At 35.8% G+C, this 21279-nt stretch overlaps 1 protein-coding gene across 3 annotated transcripts in view; it reads left to right on the forward strand.

Moving 5' to 3' along the window:
• Positions 1 to 21279, forward strand: part of TMEM135 (transmembrane protein 135) — a 247947-nt gene that overhangs the window by 30376 nt on the left and 196292 nt on the right. For all 3 annotated transcript variants that reach the window (XM_067750649.1, XM_067750648.1, XM_067750646.1), the window contains exons 2-3: positions 4754 to 4881; positions 13580 to 13672. In XM_067750649.1, the coding sequence (XP_067606750.1) occupies positions 4754 to 4881; positions 13580 to 13672 (221 nt within the window). The remainder of the gene's footprint in view (positions 1 to 4753; positions 4882 to 13579; positions 13673 to 21279) is intronic.

A 21279-nucleotide genomic window follows, 5' to 3' on the forward strand; every position in this document is an offset into this window, starting at 1 on the left:
TGCAAATATGTACAATTTATCTACCTTACTGTTAATGGACATTTAGGTGTTTTGCAGTATTTGTAATTACAGATAGTGTTATGAATATGACTTTTGATGGAAATAAGCAGTTATTTCTCTTGGATATATACCTAGGAGTGAAACTGCTGGATCGTAGGATAAGTGTACATTTAGTTTCATTAGATAATAACAGTTTTCTGAAGTAAGTATGCAGTTTTACATTCCCACCAGCAATGTGTGAAGTTCTAGTTACTTCATTCCTGACAGTGCTTTGCATTGTCATTTCTCCTTGTTTTAGACATTCTGGTGTGTGTGTGAGTGATATTTTATTGCACAGTTTTCTGAATACTAGTGATGCTAAGCATATTTCATATGCCCATTGGCTATGTTGATGACCGCTTTTTTTTTAATTGAGCTTTTAATTTTGAGATAATTGTAGATTCTTATGCAGTTGTAAGAAATAATAGATTCCCTGTGCTCTTTAGCTGGTTTCTCCCAGTGGTATCATCCTGCTAAATGATAGTAAAATATCACAACCAAAATAATTGCCATTGATATAGTCAATATACAGGACATTTCCATCAACACAAGGATCCCTTGTGCCCTTTTATAGCAATACCACCCCTCCCACCTACCCACCTCCTCTTAACCCCTGGTCACCATTAATTTATTGTTTATTTCTATAAATTTGTCATTTTATGTGTTATGTAAATGGAATAGTATAGTATGTAGTCTTTTGGGATTGGCTTTTTCCATTCAGCATAATTCTCTGGAAATTCATCAGTATTGTATCCTGTATCACTAGCTTGTTCCTGTTTATTGCTAAATGGTATTCCACGGTATGGATACACCTCGGTTTTTTAAACCATTCATCTCTTAAAGGACATAGGAGTTGTTTCCATTTATTGACTATTACAGACAAAGCTTCTATAAACATTTGTGCACAAATTTTGGGTGAACGTACGTTTTCATTTTTCTAGGATAAACATTCGGGACTGCAGTTGCTGGGTCATATGATAGTTGCTTGTTTAGTTTTTATAGAAACTGTCAAACTTTTTCAGAATGCTTTTGCCATTTCACATTTCCCCCAACAAATGCATGAGAGATCCAGTTTCTCCGTATCCTTGTCAGCATTTGGTGTTTCCAGTATTTTTAAATTTAATCATTCTGACAGTTCTATGGTGATAGCTCATTGTGGTTTTAATTTGCTTTTCCTTAATGGCTAATATGCTTATCTTCCATTTGCACATTCTCTTCGGTGAAATATCTGTTCATATCATTTGTATTTTCTAATTGGATTGTTCATTTTTTTACTGTTGAGTTTTGAGATTTCCTTCATTCTAGATACTAGTCGTTTGCTGGCTGTGTAGTTTACAAGTATTTTCTCCCATTCTGTAGCTAGGATTTTTATTCCTAACAGGTCTTTCACAGAGAAAAAGTTTTAATTCTGAAGTGTAATTTATAATTTTTCCTTTTATGAATTGCGCTTTTGCCTAGCCTTAGATCCCTAAGATTTTCCCTGATATTTTTTCCCCTAAAAGTTTTGTAGTTTTATGTTTTAGATTTATGTCTCTGATACATTTTGAATTAATTTTTGTATAAAGTGTGTATAAACTGTGAGACTTTGGCTGAGGTTAAATTTTTTTTTTTTTTTTTTTTTTTGCCTGTGGATGTGTATTTGCTCCAGCACCATTTGTTGAAATAGCTATTTTTCCTCTCTGGAATTGCCATTGTACCTTGTCAAAAATCAGTTGGATATATTTGTGTGGATCTATATCTAGGTTCTCTATTCTATTTCATTAATCTATTTGTGTATCCTTTTGCCAATATCACAAAACCTGATTGCTGTAGCTATATAATAAGTCTTGAAATTAGGTAGACTCATTCCTCCCATTTTTTTCACTTTTTCAAAGTTGTTTTAGTTCTTATAGTTCCTTTGCTTTTCTATATAAATTTCAGTATAATCTTGTCTACATCTACAAAACCTTTTCTGGAATCGTAATAGAAATTGTGTTAAACCTGTATTTTGCTTTGGGGGAAAATTGACATCTTTACCATATTGAGTCTTCCTATCTATGAACATTTATTAATCTGTTCTTTGATTTCTTCCATCAGCATTGTGTGTCTTTCAGTATACAAGTCATATACAAGTGTTGTAGATTTTTCCCTAAATATTTCGTTTTTTGAGGAGTTATAAATTCTATTGTATTTTTAATTTTGGTGTCCATGTATTCATTTTTTTAATATAGAAATACAAATAACTTTTGTATGTTTATCTTATATCCTTTGCCTTTGCTAAACTGCATTATGAGTTCTAGGAGGTGTGTGTGTGTCTGTATGTAACTTGCTTGGGAATTTCTGTGTAGACAATCAGGTTATCTGCAAATAGGGACAGTTTTGTTTTTTCCTTTCCAGGAACAGAGGAGATTTTTTTTCTGTAACTACTTGAATATATAACAGAGTACCATATTCTGCCCATTGTTGAGTCTAAAATGAAAGAGACATTACATTCTAAAACCTGAAGATACTAGGAGACCATTAGAACTGAGGAGATGATTGAGGATCCAGGGAGTAGTTGAAAATGACACCAACATTTTGTTTCTAAGTAATAGGGTGGATGTGGTACTATTACTTGAGGTTAGAAAATCAGAAATAAAAGCATTTTGGGGAAGTATAATAAGTTCTACTTTGGACATTCTTTTTTTTTTGATGTCTGTGCTATGTCTTTATTGACATGTCCAATAGACATTTGAAGTATGCATTAAGAATTTAGGGGAGGGACTTCCCTGGTGGTGCAGTGGTTAAGAATCTGCCTGCCAATCCAGGGGATATGGGTTTGATCCCTGGCCTGGGAAGATGCCACATGCCTGGAGCAGCTAAGCCTGTGTGCCACAGCTACTGAGCCTGTGCTCTAGAGCCCGTGAGCAACAACTACTGAGCCCACAACTACTGAAGCCTGTGTACTCTAGGGCCCACGTGCCGCAACTGCTGAGCCCATGTGCTGCAACTACTGAAGGCTGTGCACGTAGAGCCTGTGCTCCGCAAAGAGAAGTCACCGCAATGAGAAGCCTACGTACCACACAAAGAGTAGCCCCTGCTCGCTGCAACTAGCGAAAGCCTGTGTGCAACAATGAAGACCCAATGCAGCCAAATATGAAAAAAAAAAAAATAGAAGGGGTTATATTGGAATTCCTACTTTGACATGATAGATGATGCTGTGGGGGAGGTTGTATATAGAATGAGTAGAGATCTGAGGAAGAAATGCTAACAAAGGAATAGCACTTAAAGATATCATGGGAGAATGAAAACAATGAAGTCACAGAAACCATAGAAACTTCTCTTTTGTCAAAGTTTTACCTATTTGTCGAGATCCATCTTCTGGGCATTATTACCTGTCCAGTCCCATCTCCTTTTTGGTTATTCCCTAATATGTATTTCTGTAGCAGTTTCTCCTTCTTCTAGTATAGCATTTACCGCACTGCCTTATTGTAGTTTATTGTTTATATATCTATTTCCCTATCAAGTTTTTATGTTCCTTGAAGGCAGGGATTGGATCTTATTCATTGTTGTTTTTCCTGTGTATGGCATAGTTCTTAATAACAGCTTGTTTAATTGAATGAAGTAGGAAATTATCAGAGGCTTCTAAGTGGTAGAGTAAGAAAAGAACTGAGAAGAGGCCATTAGATTTGTTGATCCCTGACCATAGGGAAGCTGTTATGTCTAGAATGGTGAAAAGTGAATGCAGAGTTCTCTGGTCTTCCTTTTCTCAAGTCAGTCTTGCCATTTCTTACATTCCCTAATTCTGCCCCCTTAACTTTTGTTCCTTTGATATATTGTTTCATCATGATAGAAAAGCATTTCTTCCTGGTCACCTGTGAGAATTATACTGTTCTTCCTAATCTAGCTCATATCCCCTTCTCAGTGAAACTGAATGAATGAATTTCTCTGGTTTTTATCATTGAAATTTTCTAATATCCAGGCTGATAGTATCTGTAATGTAGTTTTGTTTTAGCATTCAATTTCTGTTTGATTGGACTTTAGTTTTTCCATTTAAACATATATTTTATTTATCAGTATAAAACTTTTTAAAAAAATTTTATTTATTTATTTTTGGCTGCGTTGCGTCTTTGTTGCTGCGCGTGGGCTTTGTCTAGTTGCTGCGAGTGGGGGCTACTCTTCCTTGCCATGTGCGGGCTTCGCACTGTGGTGGCTTCTCTTGTTGCGGAGCATGGGCTCCAGGCACGTGGGCCTCAGTAGTTGTGGCACATGGGCTTCAGTAGTTGTGGCAAATGGGCTCAGTAGTTGTGGCTCATGGGCTCTAGAGTGCAGGCTCAGTAGTTGTGGTGCATGGGCTTAGTTGCTCCGCGGCATGTGGAATCTTCCCGGACCAGGGCTTGAACCCGTGTACCCTGCATTGGCAGGCAGATTCTTAACCACTGTGCCACCAGGGAAGCCCCAGTTTAAAACTTTTTAAGGCGTTATAAATATTTATCTCAATGTTTGGAGGTTATTTATCATATGATCCATGTTGTAATTTCTAGGTGTTTATTTTACCCATTACACTTTCAATAAATTAAAGTGTCTTCTGTCCCAGAAATTGAATTTTCATAGAGGAGCCAGTAAAATACTAGAGTTTTTACTTTAATTTTTAAATACATGCTGTTATTTCAATATCTTCCACATAAGAACTAACTTAAGTGGGAAAAGTTGGTTATATTAAACAAAAGAGCCTTTTTTAATTCTTTTTTTCCAGATTGCAGCAATTCTCCGGAAACGAAAATTAGATTATTATTTACACAAACTGCTCCCTGAGATCCTACAATCTGCTTCATTTCTGACTGCTAATGGGGCCTTGTTTATGGCTTTCTTTTGCATTTTAAGGTTGGTACACATAATCAGAACTGGTGGTTAATACAAATTCCTTTGTTGAAACTGAAACAAACAGATGTTTATATAAATGTTGTGCAGGTCACTGCTTGTGTATTTTTTTCTCTGTGTGAAATGACATTTATTTATCTCAAAGAATGCTTGTAAAACCAGGAGTTGTGGGCCTCTTGGCCTAAAAATGTAATATAAACTTCAAATTATTGCTGTGATTATATAGCAAAAGTGCTTTAATGTAACATACATTTTCTGAGGCCCACTATATTTACTGACTTGTTAATGAGAATTTCTTAACTTTTCAGTTTCATAGATTAGGAATTCAAAGCAACTGTCCATGGTATTGCTTAGGTCTGTATGCAGTGAATGAACTTCAAAAGGACTATAAAATGCTCGTGTTTATCTGTAAAATTTCTGGCATATCCTACTGATGAAACTTTTGGTCCTGATGCAGTGCATTATCTGTGTCACATGCTTCATACAATATACATGCAGTTAGAATTCAGTTTTTAGTGTTATGATATACTTAGCATTGTTTATTAGATATTTACTTTTTATCTTCTACCCCACACACTGTTGAAACCCAAACTAGTTTATTTAATTTGTCAAGTTAAAATACTAACTTCACATTATATTACTATTAATGTTACCCAGTTAGTATTACCCAAAATAATTTTGCAGGTAGATTTTAACTGCAATTAGAAATATAATTTCTGCTTGCGAGAACACCAGAATCACAACTAGCTGCAGGACAATCATTGACAGGAAGACACTGGAACTCACCAAAAAAGATACCCCACATCCAAAGACAAAGGAGAAGCCACAATGAGATGGTAGGAGGGGCGCAGTCACAGTAAAATCAAATCCCATAACTGCTGGGTGGGTGACTCACAGACTGGAGAACACTTATACCACAGAAGTCCACCCACTGGCATGAAGGTTCTGAGCCCCACGTCAGGCTTCCCAACCTCGGAGTCTGGCAACAGGAGGAGGAATTCCTAGAGAATCAAACTTTGAAGGCTAGTGGGATTTGATTGCAGGACTTCGACAGGACTGGGGGAAACAGACTCCACTCTTGGAGGGCACACACAAAGTAGTGTGCTCATTGGGACCCAGGGGAAGGAGCAGTGACCCCATAGGAGACTGAATCAGACCTACCTGCTAGTGTTGGAGGGTCTCTGGCAGAGGCAGGCAGTGGCTGTGTCTCACTGTGGGGACAAGGACACTGGCAGCGGAAGTTCTGGGAAGTACTCCTTGGTGTGAGCCCTCCCAGAGTCTGCCATTAGCCCCACCAAAGAGCCCAGGTAGGCTCCAGTGTTCGGTTGCCTCAGGCCAAACAACCAACATGGAGGGTACCCAGCCCCACCCATCAGCAGTCAAATGGTTTAAAGTTTTACTGAGCTCTGCCCACCAGAGAAACAGTCAACTCTACCCACCACCAGTCCCTCCCATCAGGAAACTTGCACAAGCCTCTTAAATAGCCTCATCCACCAGAGGGCAGACAGCAGAAGCAAGAAGAACTACAATCCTGCAGCCTGTGGAACAAAAACCACATTCACAGAAAGATAGACAAAATGAAAAGGCAGAGGACTATGAACCAGATGAAGAAACAAGATAAAACCCCAGAAAAACAACTAAATGGAGTAGAGATAGGCAACCTTCCAGAAAAAGAATTCAGAATAATGATAGTGAAGATGATCCAGGACCTTGGAAAAAGAATGGAGGTAAAGATTCAGAAGATGCAAGAAATGTTTAACAAAGACTTAGAAGAATTAAAGAACAAATAAACAGAGATGAACAATACAATAACTGAAATGAAAACTACACTAGAAGGAATCAATAGCAGAATAACTGAGGCAGAAGAACGGATAAGTGACCTGGAAGACAGAAAGGTGGAATTCACTGCTGTGGAACAGAATAAAGAAAAAAGAATGAAAAGAAATGAAGACAGCCTAAGAGACCTCTGGGACAACATTAAATGCACCAACATTCGCATTATAGGGGTCCCAGAAGGAGAAGAGAGGGAGAAATGACCCGAGAAAATATTTGAGAGATTATAGTCAAAAACTTCCGTAACATGGGAAGGAAATAGCCACCCAAGTCCACGAAGTGCAGAGAGTCCCATACATGCTGAGACACATAGTAATCAAACTGACAAAAATTAAAGACAAAGAAAAATTATTGAAAGTAGCAAGGGAAAAACGACAAATAACATACAAGGGAACTCCCATAAGGTTAACAGCTGTTTTCTTAGTAGAAACTCTACAAGCCAGAAGGGAGTGGCATGATTAAGTGATGAAAGGGAAGAAGCTACAACCAATATTACTTTACCCAGCAAGGATCTTATTCAGATTCGATGGAGAAATCAAAAGCTTTACAGAAAAGCAATAGCTAAGAGAACTCAGCACCACCAAAACAGCTCTACAACAAATGCTAAAGGAACTTCTCTAAGTGGGAAACACAAGAGAAGAAAAGGACCTACAAAAACAAACACAAAACAATTAAGAAAATGGTAATAGGAACATACATACTGATAATTACCTTAAACATGAATGGATTAAATGCTCCAACCAAAATACACAGGCTCACTGAATAGATACAAAAAGAAGACCCATATATATGCTGTCTACAAGAGACCCACATCAGACCTAGGGACACATACAGACTGAAAGTGAGGGGATGGAAAAGGATATTCCATGCAAATGGAAATCAAAAGAAAGCTAGAATAGCAATACTCATATCAGATAAAATAGACTTTAAAATAAAGAATGTTACAAGAGACAAGGAAGGACACTACATAATGGTCAAGGGATCAATCCAAGAAGAAGATACAACAATTATAAATAAATATGCACCCAACATAAGAGCACCTCAATACATAAGGCAACTACTAACAGCTCTAAAAGAGGAAATCGACAGTAACACAATAATAGTGGGGGACTTTAACACCTCACTTACACCAATGGACAGATCATCCAAAATGAAAATAAATAAGGAAATAGAAGCTTTAAATGGCACAATAGACCAGAAAGGTTTAATTGATATTTATAGGACATTCCATCCAGAAACAGCAGATTACACTTTCTTCTCAAGTGCACACGGAACATTCTCCAGGATAGATCACATCTTGGGTCACAAATCAAGTCTCAGTAAATTTATGAAAATTGAAATCATAGCAAGCATCTTTTCTGACCACAACACTATGAGATTAGAAATGAATTACAAGGAAAAAAATGCAAAAACACAAACATGTGGAGGCTAAACAACACGTTACTGAATAACCAAGAGATCACTGAAGAAATCAAAGAGGAAAACAGAAAATACCTAGAGACAAATGATGATGAAAACACGATGATCCAAAACCTATGAGATGCAACAAAAGCAGTTCTAAGACGGAAGTTTATAGCTACACAAGCCTACCTGAAGAAACAAGAAAAATCTCAAATAAAGAATCTAACCTTACACCTAAAGGTACTAGAGAAAGAAGAACAAACAAAACGCAACGTTAGCAGAAGGAAAGAAATCATAAAGATCAGAGCAGAAATAAATGAAATAGAAACAAAGAAAACAATAGCAAAGATCAATAAAACTAAAAGCTGGCTCTTTGAGAAGATAAACAAAATTAATAAACCATTAGCCAGACTCATCAAGAAAAAGAGGGAGAGGACTCAAATCAATAAAATTGGAAATGGAAAAGGAGAAGTTACAACAGACACTGCAGAAATACAAAGCATCCTAAGAGACTACTACAAGCAACTGTATGTCAATATAATGGACAACCTGGAAGAAATGGACAAATTCTTAGAAAGGTGTAACCTTCCAAGACTGAACCAGGAAGAAATAGAAAATATGAACAGACCAATCACAAGTAATGAAATTGAAACTGTGATTAAAAATCTTCCAAAAAACAAAAGTCCAGGACCAGATTGCTTCACAGGTGAATTCTATCAAACATTTAGAGAAGAGCTAACATCCATCCTTCTCAAACTCTTCCAAAAAATTGCAGAGGAAGGAACACTCCCAAACTCATTCTGTGAGGTCACCATCACCCTGATACCAAAACCAGGCAAAGATATTACCAAAATGAAAATTACAGCCCAATATCACTGATGAATATAGATGCAAATATCCTCAACAAAATACTAGCAAACAGAATCCAACAACACATTAAAAGGATCATACACCATGATCAAGTGGGATTTATCCCAGGGATGCAAGGATTCTTCAATATACGCAAATCAATCAATGTGACACACCATATTAACAAATTGAAGAATAAAAACCATATGATCATCTCAATAGATGCAGAAATAGCTTTTGACAAAATTCAATACCCATTTATGATAAAAACTCTCCAGAAAGTGGGCATAAAGGGAACGTACCTCAACATAATAAAGGCCATATATGACAAACCCACGGCAAACACCATTCTCAATGGTGAAAAACTAAAGCATTTCCTCTAAGATCAGGAGTAAGACAAGGGTGTCCACTCTCACCACTATTATTTAACATAGTTTTGGAAGTCCTAGCCACAGCAATCAGAGAAGAAAAAGAAATACAAGGAATACAAATTGGAAAAGAAGAAGTAAAACTGTCACTGCTTGCAGATGACATGATACTATACACAGAGAATCCTAAATATGCCACCAGAAAACTACGAGAGCTAATCAATGAATTTGGTAAAATTGCAGGATACAAAATTAATGCACAGAAATCTCTTGCATTCCTATACACTAATGATGAAAAATCTGAAAGAGAAATTAAGGGAACACTCCCATTTACCATTGCAACAAAAAGAGTAAAATACCTAGGAAGAAACCTACCTAGGGAGACAAAATAGACAAAGGCTTGTTTGCAGAAAACTATAAGACACTGATGAAAGAAATTAAAGATGATACCAACAGATGGAGAGATATACCATGTTCTTGGATTTAAGAATCAATATTGTGAAAATGACTATACTACCCAAAGCAATCTACAGATTCAGTGCAATCCGTATCAAATTACCAATGGCATTTTTTTTTTTTACAGAATTAGAACAAAAAATCTTAAAATTTGTATGGGGGAAAAAAAAAATTTTGTATGGAGACACCAAAGACCCTGAATAGCCAAAGCAGTCTTGATGGACAAAAATGGAGCTGGAGGAATCAGACTCCCTGACTTCAGACTATACTACAAAGCTACAGTAATCAAGACAATATGGTACTGGCAGAAAAACAGAAATGTAGATCAATGGTACAAGATAGAAAGCCCAGAGATAAACACATGCACCTATGGTCAACTAATCTATGACAAAGGAGGCAAGGATATACAATGGAGAAAAGACAGTCTCTTCAAAAAGTGGTGTTGGGAAAACTGGACAGCTACATGTAAAAGAATGAAATTAGAACACTCCCTAACACCATACACCAAAATAAACTCAAAATGGATTCGAGACCTAAATGTAAGACCAGACACTGTAAAAGTCTTAGAGGAAAACATAGGAAGAACACTCTTTGATGTAAATCACAGCAAGATCTTTTTTGATCAGCCTCCTAGAGTCATGGAAATAAAAACAAAAATAAACAAATGGGACCTAATGAAACTTCAAAGCTGTTGCCCAGCAAAGGAAACCATAAACAAGACAAAAAGACAACCCTCAGAATGGGAGAAAATACTTGCAAACGAATCAACGGAGAAAGGATTAATCTCCAAAACATATAAACAGCTCATGCAGCTCAATATTAAAAAAAATCAACCCAATCCAAAAATAGGCAGAAGATCTAAGTAGACATTTCTCCAAAATAGACATACAGATGGCCAAGAAGCACATGAAAAGCTGCTCAACATCACTAATTATTGGAGAAATGCAAATCAAAACTACAATGAGGTATCACCTCACCCCAGTTCGAATGGGCATCATCAGAAAATCTACAAACAACCAATGCTGGAGAGGGTGTGGAGAAAAGGGAGCCCTCTTGCACTGTTGGTGGGAATGTAAATTGATACAGCCACCATGGAGAACAGTATGGAGGTTCCTTAAAAAACTAAAAATAGAATTACCATATGACCCAGCAATCCCACTACTGGGCATATACTCAGAGCAAACCATAATTCCAAAAGACACATGCACACCAATGTTCATTGCAGCACTATTTACAATAGCCAGGTCATGGAAGCAACCTAAATGCCCATCGATAGACGAATGGATAAGGAAATGTGGTACATATATACAATGGAATATTACTCAGCCATAAAAAGGAACGAAATTGGGTCATTTGTTGAGACATGGATGGATCTAGAGACTGTCATACAGAGTGAAGTAAGTCAGAAAGAGAAAAACAAATAACGTATATTAACGCATATGTGTGGAACCTAGAAAAATGGTACAGATGAACCGGTTTGCAGGGCAGAAATTGAGACACAGATGTAGAGAACAAACGTATGGACAGCAAAGGGGGAAAGCGTCAGGGGTAGTGGGGGTGGTGGTGTGATGAATTGGGAGATTGGGATTGACATGTATTCACCGATGTGTATTAAACTGATTACTAATAATGAAAAAAAATTGCTCATAATAAGAACAATATTTCTTCCTTTCTGAGTTCTTATACCTTGTATTTATTTTTCTTGCATTATTGTACTTGCTAAGATCTCCAGTACAGTGTTAACTAGAAGTGGGAATTATGGGGAGCTGTGAATCATTCTCAGTCTAAAAGTGAAAGCTTTTAATGTTTTACCAAACTAGTTTTTTGTATATAGGGAATAATAAATTGAATAATAATTTTATCCTTTAAAAAAAAAGAAATATAATTTCCAAATGTCTTCTATAGATTTTTGCCTTAAGAACATTAATATTTATAAACTTTTAGTAATTTATAAAGTTTATACTCTTGAATAAGTCATGCCTTTAAATTGACCTGAAAAATCTGTGTAAGAAACTCTTTACCACGTAGTCTCTGGAAAGTTTCTAATACTTGTTAAAATTCTAAAAATAGTTATACGATAATTAGGTTTTAAAAATTGCAATAATAATAAATTGGTCTTGCAGCATATTTATGTTCTATGAAGCTTTTGGTTAAGTTTTGGAGACATAAAATACTTATAATAAGGTAACATCTGTGTTCCTCCTATAACTGACTCACTCATTTATTTTCCTTTTTTGTTTATATTCAGTAACTTGTTAAGTCCTTTGTGTATTTTATGTTGGAGGGAGAATCACCTCCAGTTTTCTTAGGCAGAAAGTTTCTGATGTCCATTGCAGAAATACCCATGTTATATGTAGGTTTTCTAATTTTTTTAAAGCTAAGCTTCAGCTAGAAAGAAAATTTCATCTGATATTTTATCCTTATCTGTATGTACATAGCATATGTTTTTTCCTGTAATACATCATTTAGCAGTTGACCAACTTTGTTCAGATAATTTCTTATAATTTTTTGTTTCTCCCTTTCTTAGGAACAAATTGTCTTTGAAAGGAAAAAGAGTCTTCCTAATATCTCCAGATTTCTTTTTTTTTCTCTTTAAAAACCCAACCCAATGGCGTTTATAATTTGTGAGATACTAAGCAGATTCTTTCTCCCAAGGGATATATTCTAGTAAATGAAAAATTTTATATACACATATAAGTAAAAAATGTAAAATACTTTAGTAAGCGATGTAAGAAAAAACTTACCCAGGGTTGTAGAAGGAAAGAAGGAGAGACATTTTTTGAATATCTATCATGTGTTAAAAAATAGTAATAGTTGAAAAAAAATGATACAAATGAACCTATATACAAAACAGAAATAGACCCACAGACATAGAAAACAAATTTATGGTTACCAAAGGGGAAGGGCGGGGGGTAAATTAGGAGTTTGGATTAACATACACACACTACTATATATAAAATGGATAACAAACAAGGACCTACTGTGCAGCACAGCGAACTATACTCAATATTTTGTAATAGCCTATAAGGGAAAAGAATCTGAAAAGAAAAAAATATATATATAACTGAATCTCTTTGCTATATACCTGAAACTAACACATTGTAACTCAGCTATACTTCCATAAAAAAAGAGCCATAATGAAAGAATAGTAGTAGTGATAACAATAGTAATAATAGCTAACATTTTCTGAGTACTTCCTATGTGTCATGGATGGTGCTGGGAAATATCTCATGTAGCCATCATAACAACTCTATGAGATAGGTAATACATTTATTCCCGTTTGGTAGATAGGAAATTGAGAACATAGAAGGTTTGCAGAGTGAACAATGTTGGATCCAGGGACTGTCTGAATGAATATAACAGGTTAAATTATTAGAAGGAGAGATACCTATTAGTTTGCTATTGTAGTAGCCTGAAGAAGAGATGGTGAGGGACATAAATGAGGCAAGGGCAGTAGGTTGGAGAGGAATTTGAGAGATAAATTGTACATGGAAGTATTTAAGGGGATGATTTCATGTATGGGACATGGAAGAAGGTGAAGCCAAGGATGTCTCAAAGTGTCACACGTAGGTGGATAAGTGGTTGTTGATATCATTAACCTAGGAAAAGAGAGGAGAAAGAACAGGTTCATGGAGATAAGGGACTAAGATAATGAGTTTGGTTTTGGACATGCTGAATTTGAGGTGCTGTGGGACATTTAGATAGAGGGTGAACTGAGAGGGGGAACTTCTATGTGTAATAACTGAAATGACCAACTAGAAATTTCATATAATCATTCCAAATTTCAATTTCAGGAAAATACTTGGAAAATTCTACTCATGGAGTCCTGGCTTTGGTGCCGCTTTGCCAGCTTCTTACGTGGCCATTCTAATTGAGAGAAAAAGCAGGTAAACTTTTACATACCTACATATTTAATACAACTGATTTACTGTCCACCATCACAACTGGAGGAGAAATATTTCTACACATATTTTTCAGTCTTGCAAATATTGGGCTGGCCAAAAAGTTTGTTTGGTTAGGGAATATGTTGTTCAATACAGTTCTTGGTGAAAATGAAAACTGTGTCTTTTATTTTTACTTAAAACTGAACGAACTTTTTGGCCAACCCAATATTTGATGGACAATTTAACTTTATACTTATATTATTTAGGTTTTTAAGCCTATAAAAAATAAAGATTGACATTATATAGTAAAAATGCCCATTAGTCTTTGTTTACTAAAAAATTGAAGGGTTCTCTGATGTGTCAAACTAAAACATGGCTTGCATAAATTCTAATTAAAAATCTTTTCCATAACTGTAATACCATTATCACACATAAGAAAATAAACAGTTTTCTTTTATCATTTAAATCTGTAATTTGCTTCGGGCTCATTAACCTCTATTAAATCAATTATTTTTTTTGGATATCTTCTCATTTAAAAAAATTTTCATTTTTATCAACTTGAAAATGTTCCACGTGGAATAATAAGATTTCTACAAAATGCTACAAACTGTTATTTAAGTTTTTCAGTCAGGTAAACTGTTGAAGTTAAACATTTTGCATAAAAGAATATTTGCCATTTCAGGAATAATTATTTTTATTGTTGAGAACTGCTTTGATTCCATCTTTATCCCGGAGAATAAAGATACGGTCAGGTATATTAATCAAGATGGGATCATCTTTCAGTTTATGAAGATGTTTGTTATAATCATCGATCCCCTAGTAAGACTATAGATAGATGTTGTTAGGTGACTAAATATTTACTTAAACCACCTGAAGCCATTTTAATGCATTTTTGTAAATGTAATAGTATCTAAATTTTTGTGATTCTCTGTTTGATGATACTTTTAGATTATTAAAATTACTAAAATCAAAGGATGTTATAACCCCAGGAAAATCAAGTCAGTATTGCTAGAAACATAGGTTCCCCACCTGAGAGGACAGTACAGAATAGTTGTTAAAAAGTGTGGATTCTGGAGCTATAAAATCTGGCTTGGGAGACTGGCTCCGCCACTTATTGTGTGACGTCTATGGCTTATTCCTTACCTGAAAAATGGAGGTAGTGATAATCTACTCACATGGTTATTCAGAGAATTAAGTGAGTTACTTATGTAAGTGTGCTTAGAAGAGTGCCTGACACATGGTAAGTGTGTTAAGTATTTTTATTGGTTTTTTGCCCATAAGTAATGAGAGCCTTGTTCTCGTGATTGTAACTTTCTGATCAATTTAAAAATCTAAATATTGGTTTTGGAAATGTGATTTCAAAGTATGTACTCATATATGAAACTTTAAAGATGCTTTAAATGAAGTTTGCTTCAATTTATTTTTTAGCACTTTAATAAGGTGGCATTTTTGAAGTTATTTGCCTACTTTTCAGCAGAAAATGTTGAAATGAACACCTGTGTAACGATCACCTAGAGTCAACAGTTGTTAACATTTTACCATTTTTACTTTATTTGTATGTGATTATATGTCTATGTATGTGTGGTATTGTGTGTGTGTACGAACCATATAGAAGTACATTGTAGACGTCATGACATTTTACTCCTAAATACTTTAGAATGCATATTCTAAAATAAGGGTACTTTCCTACATAATTACAACACTATTATCACACATAAGAAAATTAGCAGTCATTCCTGATTACCATCTTGTCCATATTGTCCTAAAATGCTTTTTTTTTTTTTTTTTTTTTTTGCGGTACGCGGGCCTCTCACTGTTGTGGCCTCTCCCATTGCGGAGCATAGGCTCCGGACGCGCAGGCTCAGCGGCCATGGCTCACGGGCCTAGCTGCTCCGCGGCATGTGGGATCTTCCCGGACCGGGGCACGAACCCGCATCCCCTGCATCGGCAGGTGGACTCTCAACCACTGCGCCACCAGGGAAGCCCTCCATAGTTTTATCTTTTCTAGAATGTCATATAGTTGGAGTCATACAGTATGTTGGTTTTCAGATGGCCTCTTTTACTTAGTAATATGTATTTAAGCTTCTTCCATGTCTTTTCATGGCTTGATAGGTTGTTTCTTTTTAGAACTGAATAATATTCCATGGTCTAGATGTACCACAGTTTACGTATCCATTGACCTACTGACAGACATCTTGATTGCTTCCAAGTTTTGGTAATTATGGATAAAGCTGCTATAAACCTCCGTTTGTGGGTTTTTGTGTAGGCATAAATTTTCAACTCCTTTAGATAATTACTAAGGGGTATGATTGGGTATGATCATCTGGTAAGAGTATATTTAATTTTGTAAGAAACTGCGAACTGTCTTCCAAAGTGTCTGGGTCATTTTGTAACCCCACTAGCAATGAATGAGAATTCCTGTTGCTCTACATCTTCACCAGCATTTAGTGTTATCAGTGTTCTGAATTTTGGCCATTTTAATACATGTGTGGTGGTATCTCATTGTTGTTTTAGTTTGTATTTCCTCAATGATATATGTATTTTGTGGAGCATTTTTTCATATGCTTACTTATTTTAATCTCTATGTGTCTATATGTTTAAAGTGGGTTTTTTGTAGATGACATATAGTTGGGTTATGTTTTGAGATCAACTCTGACAGTCTTTTAATTGTTGTTTTTAGACCATTGACATTCAAAGTGATTATTGATATAGTTGGATTAATTTCTACCATATTCATTATTGTTTTCTCTTTGTTGCCTTTGTTCTTATTTTTGTCTTCCACTCTTTTTCTGCCTTTTGTGGTTTTTACTGAATGTTATATGTGGTTCCATTTTCTCTTCTTTCTTAACATATCAGTTATACTTTTTTTTTTTTACTTTTTTTAGTGGTTGCCTTAGTTTTTACAGTGCATCTTTACAACTAATCCAAGTCCACTTTCAAATAATACTGTACCCCTTCATAGGTAATAAGAGTATCTTATAATAACAAAATAGCCCAAATTCCTTCCTCCTGTCCTTTGTATCATTGTTGTCATTCACTTCACTTATAAGCATAATTACCACACACACACATACACACACCACACACTCGATATATACATACATAATCAAATACATTGTTGCTATTATTTTGAATAATTGTTATCTGTTTGAATAATTAAAAATAAGAAAAATAAATTAAAAAATTTACCTTCACTCATATCTTATTTGATGCTCTACCTTTCTTTATGTACATGAGTTTCTGACTCATACTTTTCTTCTCTCTAGAGAACATTTAACGTTTCTTGCAGAGCAGGTCTACTGGCAACAGATTCAATTTTGTTTGTCTAGTAAAATCTTTATTTGTCCTTCACTTTTGAAGGATAATTTTACAGGGTGCAGAATTCTAGGTTGGTGTTTTTTTTCTCTCAATGCTTTCAGTATTTCACTCCACTCTCCTGTTTGCATGGTTTCTGAGGAGAAGTCGGATGTAATTCTTTTTTTTTTTTTTTTTTTTTTTTTTGCAGTACGCGGGCCTCTCACTGTTGTGGCCTCTCCCGTTGCGGAGCACAGGCTCCAGACATGTAGGCTCAGTGGCCATGGCTCATGGGCCTAGCTGCGCTGTGGCATGTGGGGTCTTCCCGGACCGGGGCACGAACCTGTGTCCCCTGCATTGGCAGGTGGACTCTCAACCACTGCACCACCAGGGAAGCCCCAATTTGTGTCTTTTGCCTCTTGGTATGTCTTGTAATTTTTTCTTGTTAGCCGGACATGATGTACCAGGTAAACGGAATTGCTGTAAATAGGCCTTTTGTAATGTAGTGGTGAGTTGTGTGGGGAAGGGAAGTGTTCTATAGTCCTTTGACTCGGTTTCCTTCCAATGAGCCTATGCCTGTGGACTGTGAACTTACCAAGTGTTTCTCAATTTTCCCCCTCCCCCTTGGTGGGGCAGGATGGTTAGAGTGTGCTGGAGTTGGGTTTTTCCCCTTCCTCCATGTGGAATTCTAGAGCCACGTGGAGTTGGGTGTTTTCCTTCCCCAGGTGAGTAAGGCTCTCATAATACCCCAGCAGGTTAGGCTCTGCTTAACTAGTTTGCCCTGAGGGCAACCAGTGCTCTGGCTTATTTCAAAATGGTTCCTTTTCCCCTCCCTCTACTTGGAAGTACAAGGGGATTTTTCTCCGCTATTTACTGTGAGAACCTAGTCAAGCTCCTGGAGGTAAAACTCAAAAAAGTGTGGGGCCCCCTTAAGACTGATACCTCTGTAATTCTTAACTTCCACACTGAGCCTCCTGCTCTTTATCAATTACAGTGCAGGCTTTCCTCTCCTGGCTCTCATTCCCTCCGAGGTTTCAGCTTGTGAGTCTGTGCTCTTAAGTTGTAATTCTCTGTATCTGCCTGCAGTCTCTCCAGTTTTGCGGGCAGCATTTTGCAGTGTGACCTTACTTTTCTTGTGGATGTTAACTTTTCAGTTTGTTGAGCTTTCTCCTTGGTGTTAGGACTAAGTGATCACTTCCAAGCTCCCTACATGGAAACTGGAAACTGGAAGAATGATTTTGTTATTTTAGAATAACATTTCTATGTATTTGTTTATGAAATATTTTTCTTTCGTGTGTGTGCTTGCTCTACAGTCTACATTATATATTTTTAACTTTATAGCTTCTTAGTGTTAATATTATCACCTCCCAAAATGTAGAAATATGTTTAGGTCCATCTTAGAGGTTATCTATTATAGGATTTTTTTTTCCCCTTTCCTTTCTTTTTTCTTTTTCTCTCTTCTCCCCCCCACCCTCCTGCCCCCCTTCTTTCTTTCTTTTTTTGCTAGCCAATAGTCAGTTACTCTGGCACCAGGAGTTCAATAGTCCATTCTTTCTCCACTGATTTGGAATGCTCCTTGTCATATACCAATTTTTCATATATATGTGTGTTTTGTTGATTTCTGAATTTTTTTCTGTTGATGTATTAGTCTAGGTCTTATCTTTACAATTTTAGTTTCAAAAAAGTCAAATTTTTCTTTGAAGACCAACATTTGTTTAAATACCATAATAATTCTAAAATAAAATTGTGTTATTGATATTAAAAGCTGTAACTTCTTAAGGCATAAAGAGGTTTCCTAGAAGTGAGGTGATAACTTGGATTTTGGTTACTAGTTTATTTCCTATTCTCCGTTTACATTTGGTAGTACACTATTTGTTTTTTTAAGTTTTCTGATTTTATTTTTTGAAGTGAGCTATTGCACTGGTGTTTTATTCATAGACGGTAGGTATTCATAGAAAATTGGTTCTAGATTATGGCCTGTTCTAAATATTAACTGGAGTGGATTTACTGTTTTGAAGACCTGATCAGAATTTTAAGTTTGGCTTCTTTATAAGTATTATCCCATGGTTGCTGAAGAAAAATTGATCCTTATCTTGATGTGATTGTTTAGTAGTCGAACTTTTGGTGATATGTATTGATTCTGTTGTTTATTAGGTGATGCAGTTAATACCTGGAAATAGCTTTTGAGTTCTTGGGTGTTTTTAAATTTAATTTAATTTAATTTTATTTATTTATTTTTGTGGTACGCGAGCCTCTCACCATTGTGGCCTCTCCCACTGTGGAGCAGAGGCTCCGGACGCGCAGGCTCAGCGGCCATGGCTCACGGGACCAGCCGCTCCGCGGCATGTGGGATCCTCCCGGACCGGGGCACGAACCCGTGTCCCCTGCATCGGCAGGCGGACCCTCAACCACTGCACCATCAGGGAAGCCCTTGGGTTTTTTTTTAGAATTGTGTATGTATATGTACATCAGCCACAAATACTGGTTTGGGGGTCTAATTAAAAACTTTAAAATTTAATTTTATAGTATTGTTCAGAAGCTGGTGACTTACTGTTTAAAAAGCAGGTTTAAAAGTGGTTTTTTTGGCCTTAACCTTAAAAGATAGAAAAGCAAATCTTTTTGTTTTTCTTTACAAGTTGCTTTATAGTGTGTCTTATTTTAAGAAAGTATGGTCTATGTTTATCTGGAATTGCACAAAAGTTAACTCAGTGGTCTTACTTGCTTTGAAAAAGTATTTTTTACTTAAAACAAATTTTTATTGATTTCATTAAACATCAAGATCCCTGAATAGACTGTAAGTAATTTACAAAGGTTGAAGTTATGTGTATTTCAAAATTATTACATCTAGCCCCAAATGAAGCATATTAATATTATAGTTTTTACTTTAAGGAAAAGGAATTTGTAATCATGCCTTTAATTCACAAAGAAAGTCAATGATGGAGATAGCCAGTAGGCAGCTTGAAATATGAGTCTAGATTCAGGAGAAGCACAGTAGTTATGTAACTAAAATTGGAAGTTTCCTTCTTGTAGGTTATCATTGAAGCTATGGGAGAAGATCAGAGTCTCAAAGCTCAGAATAAGAAGAGGTCTGAGGTTATAAGCTGGGAAACAGCAACATTTAAGGAATCAGATTTCAATTGATCTTTTATCAATTGATCAGTTGTCAGTTCATCCTTTTAAAAATAAATATCAATAATATATTAGAAAGAGTAGAAGAAACAGAATGTGGAAGCAGTTTTTTCCAAATTAGCAAATAGTGGTAATCCTAATTTTTAAATCTCTAAAGCTGTATTTAATAAAATCTTTACTGAAGTTATACATTTTGTATAATCAGTTTTTCAAAAAGCATTTAATGAGGTACAAGCATACAACATGGTTATATATACACACATATGTATGATGGATATATATATAGATGTATAAGTGAAGATCTATCTATATTCATGTCTTCATCTACATTGGTTTAAACTTATTTCCTCCCAACTTTCCAACTCATCCATCCATTTATTCATCCATTCCTCCATCCATCCATCCATCTTTCCCAGTCTCCTTCCCTCTACAGAATTAAGCATGCTTTGCCAGCTAGTTCCTAACACCTTGTAAGAGGGCAGCTTACTTAAATCTTAATCGCATCACTGTGGGGTTCTGTGAAAGCTTTGAAGTTGTTTCCAGGGTTGCTTAAAAAATTTGTGCCACAAAGAACTGTGATGGTAGTAACTCAGCAGGAAGCATTGGTAACATCTAGTTTATCCCTAGGTGGGCTGTTAAGAACTAGTCTTCTCTTTCTTTTTCTAGGAAGTGCTTTGTTTGTGGTTCAGAAAGAAGTTGTTCTGATGGATTTTGTTTCTGATGGATTTGCTTTGATATTTAGTATTAGTTTAGGTAAGTTGAAACTGCAGGGTGCTCAAACATGGACGTGGATTAAAGTATCAAAAATTGCATATTTATTCTAAGCATATTCGTGGCTTGAGTTGTTAAATTACACTATTGTAGTTATGAAACTCCCAAGCAGATATGACCAAAATGAATCAACTATATAATATGTGAATAAAAGAATACTTATAAACTGGCCTATAAATTCTTGGGATCTTCAAGTTTCAGTGTCATGTTCACAGGAAGAAAATTAAATTACCTTGCAGTCTTCTGAAAAGCTTACTCTGTATTATCCACTATATATAATAGAATGTGATTATAGACTCTTGCTCTAGACTGCAAGTTTACCTTATCCATTCTTATACCTTAAAGAAGTATTTTATACTCTTCTAAAACATTCTGACAGATGAAATCTATTATATTTTGAAAGACTTTCTGAAATG

The sequence above is a fragment of the Pseudorca crassidens genome, chromosome 9 (genome assembly GCF_039906515.1).
Source record: "Pseudorca crassidens isolate mPseCra1 chromosome 9, mPseCra1.hap1, whole genome shotgun sequence".
NCBI lineage: Eukaryota > Metazoa > Chordata > Mammalia > Artiodactyla > Delphinidae > Pseudorca > Pseudorca crassidens.